The following is a 13,796-nucleotide window of genomic DNA, read 5'->3' as shown; positions in this document are numbered from 1 at the left end:
TAGACTGCATTACGGTGTTGCTGGTGGGAAGTCACACCCGTCTTTTCTGACTGGCTGCTTTTAAGATCTCTTTGTCTTTGATGTCCTGCAACTTGGGACTTGATGAGAGCAATGAATCTGGTGTGTTGTCTTCCAATAATTCTGGAAAATATTCTGACTGTCTCTTTGCTACACTCTCTATTATTTCCTTATGAGATTTCTCCTAGGCATTTATTAGACTTTCTCACCCTGTTCTTCATACCTCTTATCCTTTCTTTCAAACATTCCCTCTCTCTTAATCTCTGGACTGCACGGTGAATGTCTGTTTTAAAATTTATGTCTTCTATTTCACCGATTTTTTTCTCTTTAAGTGTGTCAATTCTATTGTTTATTCTCTTTAAAGTTTCAATCATTTTAGTTTTCACTTCTAGTTTTACCGCATTTTTTTCAAATATGTTTGACCAGTCCTTAGATTATGTTGTTTCTTGTCCATATGTTCAGGCTTCTTCTTTTTTAAGTTTCTGTAAACATGTTATGAATATTTTTTTAAATTGCGGTAAAATATACATAACATAAAATTTACTATCCTAACCACTTGTAAGTGTATGGGTCAGTAGTGTTAAGTAATTCACATTGCTCTGCACCCAATCTCCAGAACTCTTTCCATCTTGCAAAACTGATGAGTACTTATTTTTGAACAATAAAACCACAAAAATGCTTGAAGAAATTATAGGTACCCTGGCCAGGTGGTTCAGTTGTTTGGAGTGTTGTCCTATACACCAAAAAGTTGCGGGTTCGATCCCCTGTCCGGGCTTGTACAGGAGGGAACTGATAGATATTTCTGTCTCACATCCATGTTTCTCTCTCTCTCTGGCTCTCACTCTCCCTTCTTCTCTCTCTAAAACAAAAACAAACAATAAACATATCCCTGGGTGAGATTTTAAAAATCAAAATAAAAAACTATAGGTGGATATTTATATAATCATGAGGTGTGGAGTGACTTTTTAAGCATTTGTACCAAAGTCTGAAACCATAAAGATTTGGATATAAAGAAATGTAAAACTTCTTTTAAATACCATGAAAATGAAGACAAATGAAAAAACTGGGGAAAATTCTTTTTCTTTTTTAGATATGTTTTTATTGATTTTAAAGAGAAAGGAAGGGAGAGGGAAAGAGAGAGAAACATTGATGTGAGAGAGAAACATCATTCAGCTGCCATCCTGAAACCCGGACACGTGCCCTGACTGGGGACCGAACCAGTGACCCTCGTTGCATGGAGTGATGTTCAACCAACGGAGCCACACCAGCCAGGGCCGGGGGATATTCCTGAAAAATATGTGACAACGGGCTAATAACTTTAATACATAAAGAGTGAATTCAAATCAATAGGAAAAAACTCTCAGTAAGAAAACAGGTAATGGAAGTGAACACTTTAAAGAAAAAGAAAAAATGTTTAATCACAGAAGTAACCAAATTAAGACCAATGAGATTAGCGTGTACTTTTTTACTCAACTACATCTCCAGGAATTTATCCTAAGTAAAATATTGGGCAAGGGTGCAGATGTGTGTGGCATTGTTACTTACAGTAGTGAAGGATTTAATATATGTCCAACCATAAAGTGAAGAAAAATATATATATACATATATATACACACATTTGCTTGGGTGTATACAAGTTTGGAAGAATATATACCAAAATGTTAACAGTGATTATCTTTGGTTGCTAGGATTTTTAGCCTTTTATTATTATTACTTTGTTTTGTTTGTTTGTTTTTTAATATGTCTTTATTGACTTCGAGAGAGGGAGAGGGAGAGAGAAACATCAATGATGAGTCACTGAGCGGCTGCCTCCCGCGCGCCCCCTGCTGGGGATGGAGCGGGTGCGGCGTGTGCCCGGCCCCGCGGCTCCGCGATCTCCCGGCGCCTGCACAGGCCGCTGCTCAGCCGCTGAGCGGGCGGGCTTGTTACTGCTTCGTATGTTCTCTGCTTTCCCGCTCAAAGCGCGTGTATTACTTGCATAATATTAAGTTAAATTATTGCTGAGGATAAAGAAGTAGCGTGTTTCTAAAGAGCCTGCCCAAGCGTAACAGTGGCCATTTACCGACAGACCGCGGAGGCTCGGCAGCTCCCGGCGGCGCTTCCCACGTGCAGGCGTCCATAGGGCGTCAGAGTGCCCGGCAGACCGCAGCCGCCAGTCTCCCAGGCACCGCCGCGGCCACCCCAGGCCGTGCGCGGGTCCTGACGGGGGGCGGGGCACGCCAGCCCGGAAGGGACGCCGCGCCGCGCTGCGCATGCCCCTTCCTTTCTAGCTCCGGCCCCGGACGCTTCAGCTGTCGCGGTGAGTGCCAGAGGTGTACGGGTTCTATCGGCCTCCATCCTGGCCTTCTCGCTGCCGTAGTCGCTGCGCTTCTCCGTGATTGGGGTGGGGGGGCCCCTCTCCTTTTGCCCCCTCGCCCATTTCTAAGCCGTGAGAGGCGAGGGGCGCACTTTGGGGGGTAGCGGGAAGCTGTTGACGAAAATAGGCGTCCGGATGGCGGAGGGCCGGGGAGGGGAGGATGAAGCCCTGGCGTGGCGGGGTCTGTGGGCGAGGCTGGGGGACTGCACCCCGCTTGCACGCTTTTCCTTTGGGGAAGAACTCCCCTCACCCCCGGTTGCCTCCTTGCTTGGCCCTGGGACTAGTTTGGGGGAAGAGTGGTAAGCAGTGAGGATGCGAAGGCCTTAACTCTTTGGTTGGGGGTCAACGGTCTGTCATGAATAAAAGACTCCTCTGCGCCCATCCGCACTTTGGTACAGTTATTGGTGCCCCCCGTTATTCCTTTTTGGTTGTGAGTGGACGTTTGAAGCGAATGTGTACCCCGTTTGGTTTTAGTGCCTGAAGTGTTTTCGGGGTGGAGGTGGGAGCTGGTAACTGGTGGGTTTCCGCCTAGAGTTTGAATTCCTCCTTCCTGCATGGTTTCTGTGTTTGAGGTTTCAACCCACTGGACAGTGATTTGGTGTGGTCGTTGGAGGGTCTTGAACTCGGGCCCTGAACCCTGGCCACATTGCTCAGAAGTGCTCTTGGTGACCGCTTTCTTCTCGCAGATGTTGATGCCCAAGAAGAACCGGATTGCCATTTACGAACTCCTTTTTAAGGAGGGAGTGATGGTGGCCAAGAAGGATGTGCACATGCCTAAACACCCCGAGCTGGCAGACAAGAACGTGCCCAATCTTCACGTCATGAAGGCCATGCAGGTAGCCTGGCGCTGCTGGAGTGGGGTGCAGATGGAGGGGTTTTCTACTGCTGTTCAAGGCAAATTCCAAGGAGAGGTCAGGACAGCCCGAGCTTCCTGCTGCCTTGAAGGGCTGTGAGGTAGATACATCCTGAAAACTTGTCTGCTGCGCAGTCAAGCTTCCCTTGGCACCGCGTTTCTAGTTTCAGGACTCGAGTTATGTCTCAACGGTATTTTTCTGTTTTACAGTCTCTCAAATCACGAGGCTACGTGAAGGAACAGTTTGCCTGGAGACATTTCTACTGGTACCTTACCAACGAGGGCATCCAGTATCTCCGGGACTACCTCCACCTGCCCCCTGAGATTGTGCCAGCCACTTTGCGCCGCAGCCGTCCCGAGACTGGCAGGCCAAGGCCCAAAGGTATGGTGCCCAAATAAGTGCCTCCAATGGCCTGTTCTGCACCTGCTCTTTCTGGGAGCAGGTATAAGTGAAACCGTGGGGTTTTGTGTGTGGGAAGGAAGTGGACTTACAATACACCTTTGGTGTCAGTTGTAGAGGGACTCTGGCATACAGGGCCTTGGGTCATATCCTGGAACCTTTGTTCCCTACCATGGGACTTGGAATGGAACTGGACCCGGGCCCTCAGGTTATCCCGGAAAGTGGCATTAAAACACAGAGTATTAGTCTGGCCAGGTATGTGTGGTAGAGCCTTGAGTAACTTTTTCAGGAAAATCACTGGTATGAATGATATGCTTCTGTATGCAGATGTTGGGCAGATTATCTGCTGGCTCACAGCTGTTTTTTTATCCCAGTTGTCATTTCCTTAGGTTGTGAAAAAACTTGTCACAAGAACCTTTGTAGGAGGAGCAGTTTGTGGGCTTGGGTGATGAGGTGGGATGCAGAGATTCCTATATACAGATGATCAGCCTGTTCAGTTTCTCCTGAAGAGAAACTTCATGGAACTTAGGAATCTACTTTTTATGAATGCTCCCTGGGGGATTCTGGTGGTTGAGTAGGGTTGTGTATCTCTAGAGCAGAAGTTGCCCACTGCATCTCGGAGTCACTTGTGAGGGAATACCATTGTCTCTCTGTACCCCCACAGACTCTTGATTTAGTAGGCCTATGTGGGACCTGGATTTATTTTAGCCACTCCAGGTTCGATTTTATCTCTTCTACATTAAAAAAAGAATGGTTTGCCCTGGCAGGTGTGACTCAGTGGTTAGAGTTTCGACCCTCGCACTGAAGGGTCGTGGGTACGATTACCGGTCAAGGGCACATACCTGGGTTGCAGGCTTGATCCCCAGCCCCAGTTGGGGCGCATGCAGGAAGCAGCCAGTGGATGTGTCTCTCTCACATCGATGTTTCTCTCTGTCTCCCTTCCCCTCCCTCCCTTCTACCCTCTCAAAATCAGTGGAAAAAATATTTCCTCCAGTGAGGATTAACAAAACAACAAAAAAATGGTTTGTATTTTACCATATGGACTCTAGGTAAGGTCCAGGGTAACTGATAGAGAATACTAGATTAAACTTCCAGTATTTTTGAGACTGTTTTTAAGGTATCTCTTAAAATCTTTCTTAATGTATCCACAGCCTGAAGGAATATGTGGAGAAGTGGGGGGGGTGCACTGAAGAATTCTTGATGGCCTCTATATACTTACTGTTGGAGGTGGGGCTTTGTCAGTGATGCCTCCTTTATACAGGAAGTTTTCCACTTCAGAGCTGGATCAGGTTCAAAATTTTGGCTATTGAAATGTTTGTAGAAATAGCTGAATTTGCCAAGTAATTGGAAAATGTGCGTTCATATTGAGGAATACAGTAGAAGAAAGCAATCCTTCTGCAGATGTGTGGCATCTTAATTAAGATGCGAGTTTTCCCAGGCCTTCAAGGAGCCAAAATGTCAGTGACGGCAAGTTTCTAGCTGACAGTTCAGGATGTAGGAGTTCCTGTTCCCACTAAGCCTTTACAGTAACTAAGTTGTTCTCCAGTGAGACTAGGAGCCATTCTAGTTTTCTTGGCCTGAAAGGAACAGAGTTCCCATGTTGCCCCATGTTCACAGTGTGGTTTACTTTGTGTAGGTCTGGAGGGTGAGCGACCTGCAAGACTCACACGAGGAGAAGCCGACAGAGACACCTACAGACGGAGCGCTGTGCCCCGTGAGTACTATGTAGTCTGTGTGGGGGTAGAATCTCTGGTTTCTGGGTCAGCCCTGGCTGGGGCTCAGCCCTTGAAGAGACCAGAGTCACCAGAAAGATCCTTGGTTTCATTTTGCAGTCTCCAGCTGGGGTCCTTTGTGCTTCTTGCCTTATGAAGGGGTTTGACGAATGGTGTTTGGGAGGAACGTGCTCTGAGCTAGGGACAGACTTTAGTTGAAGACATTTAACTAGAGCAAAACTGAAAACTTTCAGAAAACCAACATGGTTTTATTTTGTGGTTGTGTTCCTGTATTGTACATTCCTTGAGGGTAGGCTCCACTCAAATTACCTCTATTGTTTTCTTATTGCAAAAATAGTGTAAAATCTTGTTTTAGATAGCAAATGTTCACATTGACTTGGAACAACAGATACTTGTTCGTTTGGCAAATATATATTGAGTGCGTGTGTTGTGCTAGGCACTGTCCTAGTTGCTGGGGAGACAGTAGTGTACATAACACAAAAGGCCCTTCTCTCGTTGAACTTGCATTTTAGTGATAGGAAATGGATAAGCAAAAATAAGTAATACAATATATCCAATGATATGGGTGCTATAGGGTATGTGTTGTGTGTGTAATTTTCAGTGGATTTTCAGGGAAAGTCTTGGCAGAAGTAAGATTTAAGCAAACACCTGAAGGAGGTGAAGAGGAGCCAGCCAGTGGCTATCTGGGGAAAGCATTTCAGGTGAAGGTTCTCTGGAAGATAGTCGGAAAAATGGATGAGGTGTAGGCCATGGGAGGACTTCGGGTTTTGCTCTTGGGTAGGTATGGGGAGCCATTGGTGTTTGCAGAGGAGTGATAAGAAGAGTCACTCTGTCTTTGTTGCAGAAACAGAAAATTGTGTTATAAAAGCAAGGTATAAAAGGGAATTTTTACTGACTTTCGTCACTTTTATCTCCCTCTTGTCATGGTTTCTAATTCTTTGTATGTGAAATAGACATGAACACTTGATCTGAATATCTTACAGGATAGTAATGAATTCTTCTGGCAAACATGCTCTCCGTTTAGATAACGTTAGCAGTTTCTCTTATTAGACGTGTCACATGGGAAATCAGTCAAGGAATGGTTCTATAGGGGATGTGACAGTTGGGATTGAGCCTCAGGGTGGGTACTCAGGTTTAGAGGGAGTGAGCATTTCAGGCAAGAGTTCAGCATGAACAAAGGTACAGCGATGGGGAAGACACTGGCTTACTGGTCACAGGGGCAGGGGAGTGAGCAGACGGGTCTGAGGTAGATGTGGTCTGAAATGGGCCAAAGGGAGACCCTGATTTAAACAAGATTTACTGAAATCATACTCACTGTTAACCCTGCCCCACCCCTGCAGTGTGAATCATAAAATTTCCTAGTGGCCACACTTAAAGCAAATGGAAATAGTTAACATGAATGTTAATTTTTTAAAATTTATCTTCATTGTTGAAAATATTACAGATGTCCCCTCTTTTCCCTCATTGACCTCCCTCCACCCTGCTAAATGTTAATTTTTCAAGCCATATAAACATCAATGAGATATTTTGCATTCTCTTAAGTCTTGAAGTCTGATATGTATTGTACACGCCCCTCAGTTTGGACTAGTGGCTGCTGGACAGGACAGGGCCGCATGAGATCTTTTATCCTGCTGCTTTCCCATGGTCATTATAGAGTTGCTTTTTGCTTCTGTGGGTCATTGTGTCCTTTACTTTTCAGTTCTTCCTTCATTGAGCTCCTTTGTAAGCCAGGTGCTGATCTGAAACATGTAGGTGATTCAGTGATGGGAAGTGACAGGGCAGCCTTCCTGGAGGAGGCAGTAGTTTGGGCTGTGAGTTTTGAAGAATGACTTAGAAAGGCTGCCCTAGGAGAGGGAGGAGGCAAAGGTGGCTCATGGGGTCTGTTTGCTGACATGGCTTTCCCCACAAGATTGGGTTGGATGACTTACATGCAGTAGATTGGACCATGTGATGAATCTAAACTGGTGTTTCTCATTCTAGCTGGTGCTGACAAGAAAGCCGAGGCCGGGGCTGGGTCAGCAACGGAATTCCAGTTTGTGAGTATTCCTTCCTCTGTTCACTCTCCGTAAACAGTCACTGTTCTGGCTTCAGCCCTGTGGGTCTGCAAGTTGTAGGGATATAGTATAGTGTGGTGGGTCTCACCCCTCATTCCCCCCCCCCCCAAAACCACAAATTCCAAATAAGTTTTTTACATTAAGACAGTGTGTAAACTTTACTGAAATGAGTCTCACAAATCAATACTACCTGTAGCATAGTGGTCTTTTCTATTTCTTTAATAATGATTGTAATTCTTTTAATTAGTTTCATGAACCAAAACGTAAGGTTGAGAATCTGTCACTGGATATTGAGTAGGCTCTAAAACCGAGATGGACTGGAATCAGATCCTCTGTTTTCCTTCAGATGGTGTGATCTGTGTCCCAGTTGCCTCACTTATAAAATAGAGGTGATGATTGTAGCTGTCTCAAGATCATTCTGAGATTAGTTAATCCAGGTCAGGTGCTTGCATGGGGGCTGGGCTATCAATGCTGGGACGGCAGCTGTCCTGTGGCAGGTATTCACAGCACAGTGGAAAGGGGTGTGTGTGGCAGACACAAGATCTTCTCCTGTGCTAAGCGCTTCCATGTCTGTGTATGTGAGCACACTCCTGAGTGTGTGTCCATACTCTCACTTTACAAATGAGGAAACAGGCCTGAAAGGTGAGTGGCCCTACAGCCAGTAAGGCAAGGCTAGGATTTCTGACCTGTACTCTCTGAGGGGGGCCTCACCAGTGACAAAGAGGCCTGCTGTCCCCTGGCTTACTGCTAATGCTAATGTCATGTGCTTTCTCTTGCAGAGAGGCGGATTTGGTCGTGGACGTGGTCAACCACCTCAGTAAAGTTGGAGGGATTATTTTGTGTTGAATAAACTTGTGGTCATAAAATAATGTCGTGTGCCCCTGTTTTATTTGCATTATAGAGCTTGAACTGGAATGGTCTAAGGGTCAGAATGTAAATGGGGCAAGACTGGATTGATTTTGGGAGTTGCCTAATCCAGAGTGACATCACGTGTTGTTTTGACTTGGGCTCTCTTTGCAGAGTCATGTCCAGTGTGGTTACCATTCTGGGAGGCGGTTGGAAAGCTGAGCATCTTTACCAGACCGACCATGCTGGCTCAGATCCGTGTGGTGGGAAGCTGCTATTTTGTTGGTCTTGGAACTGAGATTCTGTGCCTATTTGGGAATATCCAAGAGGTGCTGGGGAGGTAGGGTGTAAGAAAAAACCAGTGGAACACTTCTAAAATCCTTCACAGACTAACTTAAGGGGGAGAAACTGCAGGAATGGTGTTTAGACCTACAGTTGACTAGTCTCAACCTTAAAGGTTTGGGCTTTACAAAAACAAAGGAGGAAACTATTAGCTGAAAAAGCATCTGAAAGGGACTGCCCGGCCAGCTGAAGACCTGGGATCTTTGTCATTCCATAATCAGTAAACATTGGACAGTTGGAGTTTCTGTCCTGGGGCTTCTTGGAAAAGGGAGGTGCGTTGTCCAGTTTTCCTGGAGCTTTGTAAGAGAATAATGGGTAAGAGCAGGGTGTCCCTTGGGGCCAAGTGGGATTTTGGTGCAGGTATCAGGATTTGATGGAGCCCTGGCCAGGTGGTACAGTTGGAGCATCACCTGGATACACCAAGGTGGTAGGCTCGCTCCCCAGTCAGGGCGCATACAAGCATCAACCAGAGAATGCAGAAATAAGTGGGACAGCCCTGGCCAGTGTGGCTCGGGTTGGAGTGAGCCTACGCACTGGAGGGTCTGTTTCGATTCCTGGTCAAGGGCATGAACCTGGGTTGCAGATTCAATTCCTACTGCATCAAGGTGTGTGCAGGAGGCAACCTAGGGATGTGTCTCATTGTTTATCTCCTCCCTCCCCTCCCTTCCACTCTCTGGAAATCAATGGAAAAAATACCCTCACTCCTTGGGTGAGGATTAAAAAATAAGTGGAACAGCAAATAGATGTTTCTCTCAAGTCAATTAAAAATTAAGACCAGCCAGCGTGGCTCAGTGGTTGAGCATCAACCTATGATCCAGGAGATTGCCCTTTGATTCCCAGTCAGGGCACATGCCCGGGTTGTGGGCTCCATCCCTGGTGGGGGGCGTGCAGGAGGCAGCTGATCAATGACTTTCATCATTGATGTTTCCTCTTCTCTGAAGTCAAAAAAGATGTATCCAAAAACAAAAAATTTTTCGATGGGACCATTTCTGTGGCCCACTATAAACACCATATACCTGGCACGGTGTCAGGAAGGGGGCGGTGAAGGTGCAGACAGGTTTGCTGGGTCAGATGCCTTCGGCTTGGCTTGCAGAACAAACCATGACTAGATAGTTGCAGTATAATGTGCTTTCTAAGCCAGGGTCAAAGATTTCGAGGCAGCAGCTTTGGCCAGGCAGCAAAACTGGCAGCTGACGTGGATCTTCCTAAGGGGTACAAGGACTTGGGGATTATATTTGTGGGGTACAATATTAGACAAGTGAGAGAAAAATCCTACACACGTGGTTTTGTCTCGGTAGCCACCTGCTTCACTCTTGATAGGCAGTTGTAATTGAGACCACAAGGTGGCAGCCAATGGCAATGACAACTGTGCACTTAAACTTGGTATTGGGAGGTGTGCTTTGGAATCTGAACCACCAATAAGCAGAAGCTTGCTTTGGCAGAAAGGGGCAGTGTTTGGGGAAGCTGTTCCAGTGCTGCCTTGCCAAAGATTGCTTTTTATCCAATTTTTCTGCTGGCTTGAGTGATGTCAAGTGGTTTGCCCATGTTCACACGCCTTGTGATTGTTTAACCTGGATTGCACTGTGAAACGTTAGTAGCTCCTGGCCTTTCTGTTTCACAGTGAGGCCAGTAAGCAAGTGGATAGGTTTTCTCTATAGCCTTGGTGATTTTCTGGCATTAAAACACTTTTTCAACTAGGGCTCTTTGCCAGTCCCTTCCCTCGTGATTTCAATTCCAGAATGTGTTCTTCCAGATCACCCATGGATGCTGGGAAAACCTGGAGAATCTACAAGGTAGAGGCAGAGCCTGTGGATAAAAACATGCAGATGGTGGCTCTTGCTGCCTGCCAGCCCTTCCTCAAACTTTAGTAGATTGAGTGGCCCCTGCCAATCAATAATCATTCATTACTTCTTCAAGGATCAGTGCCAGTAAGTGCCCTGGGAAGCAGCCTCGATATTGGCCTTCGAGAACCTCACAGTCTAGTTAGGAAAACAAAACCAAAGGTATAGCTTGAGTCCATGCCAAATACTACATAAGTACCGTTATGTCCAGGCTGAATTCTAAGGAAGGGTAGGGCAGGGACACCAGTCAGGGCATCTTAAAGAGGTTTCCTTGGAAAATAAAAATGTCAGAAATGAAAGTTGGGTTTTGTTTTTTGTTTTTAGTAAAGCTAGGAAAAATGTTTCCTATTAAAAGTGCCTGAGAAGATCATTTGGAGAGGGTGCGTTATGAGGGGCACAGAGAGGCCCACCTGGGCATCTGCATGGGCACATCATTGGATAAAAGCTTTGGAGAAGTTTTGGCCCATCTCCCAGGGTGGATCTCCAGGCCCATAGCTCACCAGCTAATCCCACCCCCACTACTACCAGCAAAAAAAGCATCACAGGATTTTTAAAGGAATTTTAGAAACTGACAGCTGAAGATACATTTTCCTAATTTAACAACTTCCCAGTATGGACACAAATCCTCTTTCCCTGAAAAATATAGTCCCCTTGCCCTGCAGGCGTGGCTCAGCAGTTGAGCATCAACCTATGATCCAGGAGATACAGGCTCAATTCCCTGCCAGGGCATGTGCCCGGGTTACGTGTTCAATCCCCAGCAGGGGTTGTGCAGGAGGAAGCTGATCAATGACTCTCATCATTGGTGTTTCTATCTCTCTCTCTCCCTCTCCCTGAAATCAATAAAGATATATTTAAATTATATATATGTAGTCCCATTACAGGCAGTGCCAGTAGCAGCTTAAGTCTGTGACTTAAATCCCTACTGCTTTTGTGGGTTTTAAAATTTATTTATTTATTTTAGAGAGAGAAACATCGATGTATTGTTCCACTTATTTATACATCATTTGCTGATTCTTGTATGTGCCCTGACTGGGGATTGAACCTGCAACCTTGGCATATGGGGACAACACTCTAACCAACTGAGCTACGTGGCCTGGCCAGCCCTACTTTTATTTTGATTAACCTAGTAAACCTTTGAACAACAGCAACAATATCCCTATGTTAGAGACTGGGAGACAGAGATGTTTTGAGAAGGATACATCTTCTAGCCCTGAAGACGTGAGGGCCCACTAGAATACTCCCTACACAAGTGCCAGGCACCGCCTCCAGCAGGGCAGTGGGCTCATCGGGTGAAGAATTCCCCATTCCTACCGTTGGCTCCAGAAGCCAGGCCTGTTATCAAGGACGGGCCCCTGGGCCCAAACTGCTCTCCAAGGTTTGGGAATGCAGCCGGCAGTGGAGGAGCAATGTGGGGCAGGAGCTCCTACCGCTTCTGCTTTAAAGCTGAACACTTAGAGTGGATTTCTCAATCCTTTTCCTTCTCAGACCTGGGAGAAGTGAGATGGGAGAAAGGAGCCTTGCTAATAGCACTCATTAGGACAATTGTTTCAAAGCCCACAGAAGAGGGAGACTCTGGTTTAACCACTTTGTTCTGGGACAAGGTTTGGCCATTTCCAATGAGCTTAAGTCACTCCTGCTCTCGGCGGCAGGATCAGTGATCTAGGTGAGACAGGGATGGCCTCTTTGGTTAGGTTTTCATGACAAGGACTTAAGCTTAGGATGCTGTGGAGGGAAGCGGGTGGTCTGTGGGCAAGAAGATGATTGGGCTGGGGTGGAGGCACACGTGTAACATCCTCCTGCTCAAGCCTCCCTCCTTGACCTTGACCTTGCCCAGACTGCCATTAACTTCCTCAGAACCAAAGCAGCCCTAAGAGGTCCCCGGCCTCTAGCTTCACCTTGCTTCCAGCTACTCTCCATGAGGCAGCCAAGGTTATTTTTCAGAAACACAAATGTGAACAAAGTATTACGCAGCTTAAAGTCCTTCAAAAGCTCCATATTGCCTTATAGAGTTTTCTAGAATCTAGATAAATGCGAAACTCCAACTCGTTTCATGGCCTAACAGGTTCATCACAGCTTCCCACCTGCCTTCCAAAGCAGGGCTCCAAATCCAGAATCCAGCTAAACTGGCTCACACTCTTTCCCAGCTTGAGACTTTTTTGCACAAAGTGTTCCTTTTACAGGGAAACTCCCACCTCCCACCCACGTGGGGCTCCTATTCATTCTTCATTATTCAGAGTAAATATCACCTCTAAGAAGCCTTTGCTGACAGAACCACCCCTACTTCAAAGTCAGGCTAGATGCCCCACCTGGTAGAGCCTGCAGCATCTGATGGACACCTGTCCGTTTCCTCTCTGACACTGAGCCTTGCTCTGCGGGCCTACTCAGTGCCTCACATGAGTAGCTCCTTTGTAATTGTTAGCTGCATGAATGATGTCCTGTAAGGAGTTGTCTCTGAGATGCTGTCCCCTTCTATGGAAAGAACACTTGTACAAAAAAAAATTTTTTTTCTGCAGGCCTCAATCGGGAATGCAAAAGTGACTGAGATGCATATTTACTATGGAGGTTCTGCTAGAATTAGGGAAGGCTGACCTGGAAATTTACGCTAAGTGGTAGGTGGCCTAGTGGCTATAGCCGGAGTTTTATTGGTGACCTGTGGGGTGGAGGGGAGCAAATAATATCCAGGGAAAAGCCTCCCATAGTGGGTCACTGTGACCATCTGAGCTTAAATCTTAACAGTTGGGACTAAAACAGTATGAAGCAATAATGGTGACTGGGCCAGGAGTCTGTATTATTTTTATTCTTTTGTATGTTTTTTCAGCTTTATTGAGGTGTAGTTGACATAAAATGCATATATGTAGAGCATACAATCTGACAAATTTTGTTATATGTGTACACCCATGAAATCAAGATAATGAACATATCCATCACTTTAAAAGTATCCTCCTTAGTTTCTAATCCCTCACCCACCCCAATCATCAGGGAAAACCAGTGATCCACTTTCTGTCAGTGTAGATTAGTTTGCATTTTCTAGAGTTTTGTAAAAATGGATTTATACAGTATGCACTCTATAGTCTGGCCTCTTTTACTTGCATTAGTTTTGCTGCATGCATCAGTGGTTCCTTTTTGTTGCCAAGTAGTATTCCATTGTATGGATATACCACAGTTTTTAATCCACTTATGTGTTGGTGGGCATTTGGGTTGTTTCAAGTTTTTGGCTATTGTGACTAATGCTGCTGTAAACGTGCCTGTTTTTGCGTGGGCATGTATTTTCATTTCCCTTGGTTATACACCTGGGAATGGAGTTGCTGGGTCACATGGTAGCTCTGTGGTTAACATTTTTAGGAACCGCCAAA

The 13,796-nt window shown here is 45.8% G+C and overlaps 1 protein-coding gene across 2 annotated transcripts; it reads left to right on the top strand.

The window, feature by feature from the left end:
• The first annotated feature begins 1,832 nt into the window (after positions 1–1,832).
• Positions 1,833–8,283, top strand: RPS10 (ribosomal protein S10). 2 transcript variants are annotated; one of them, XM_081140948.1, is made up of 6 exons: positions 1,833–2,317; positions 3,061–3,210; positions 3,438–3,609; positions 5,264–5,341; positions 7,341–7,396; positions 8,194–8,283. In XM_081140948.1, the coding sequence occupies exons 2-6, from the start codon at positions 3,061–3,063 to the stop codon at positions 8,233–8,235; spliced, it is 498 nt and encodes a 165-aa protein (XP_080997074.1). In that variant the 5' UTR covers positions 1,833–2,317; the 3' UTR covers positions 8,236–8,283. The 2 variants fall into 2 exon arrangements, with proteins under 2 accessions (XP_080997074.1, XP_080997075.1); XM_081140949.1 differs by having other exon boundaries at positions 2,256–2,317; positions 2,947–3,210.
• The last annotated feature ends 5,513 nt before the right edge of the window (positions 8,284–13,796 follow it).

The sequence above is a fragment of the Miniopterus schreibersii genome, assembly GCF_964146895.1.
Source record: "Miniopterus schreibersii genome assembly, chromosome: 6".
NCBI classification, from domain to species: Eukaryota; Metazoa; Chordata; class Mammalia; order Chiroptera; family Miniopteridae; genus Miniopterus; species Miniopterus schreibersii.
Note: the sequence above shows the minus strand (reverse complement) of the source record. Positions and strands in the feature narration are given on the sequence as shown.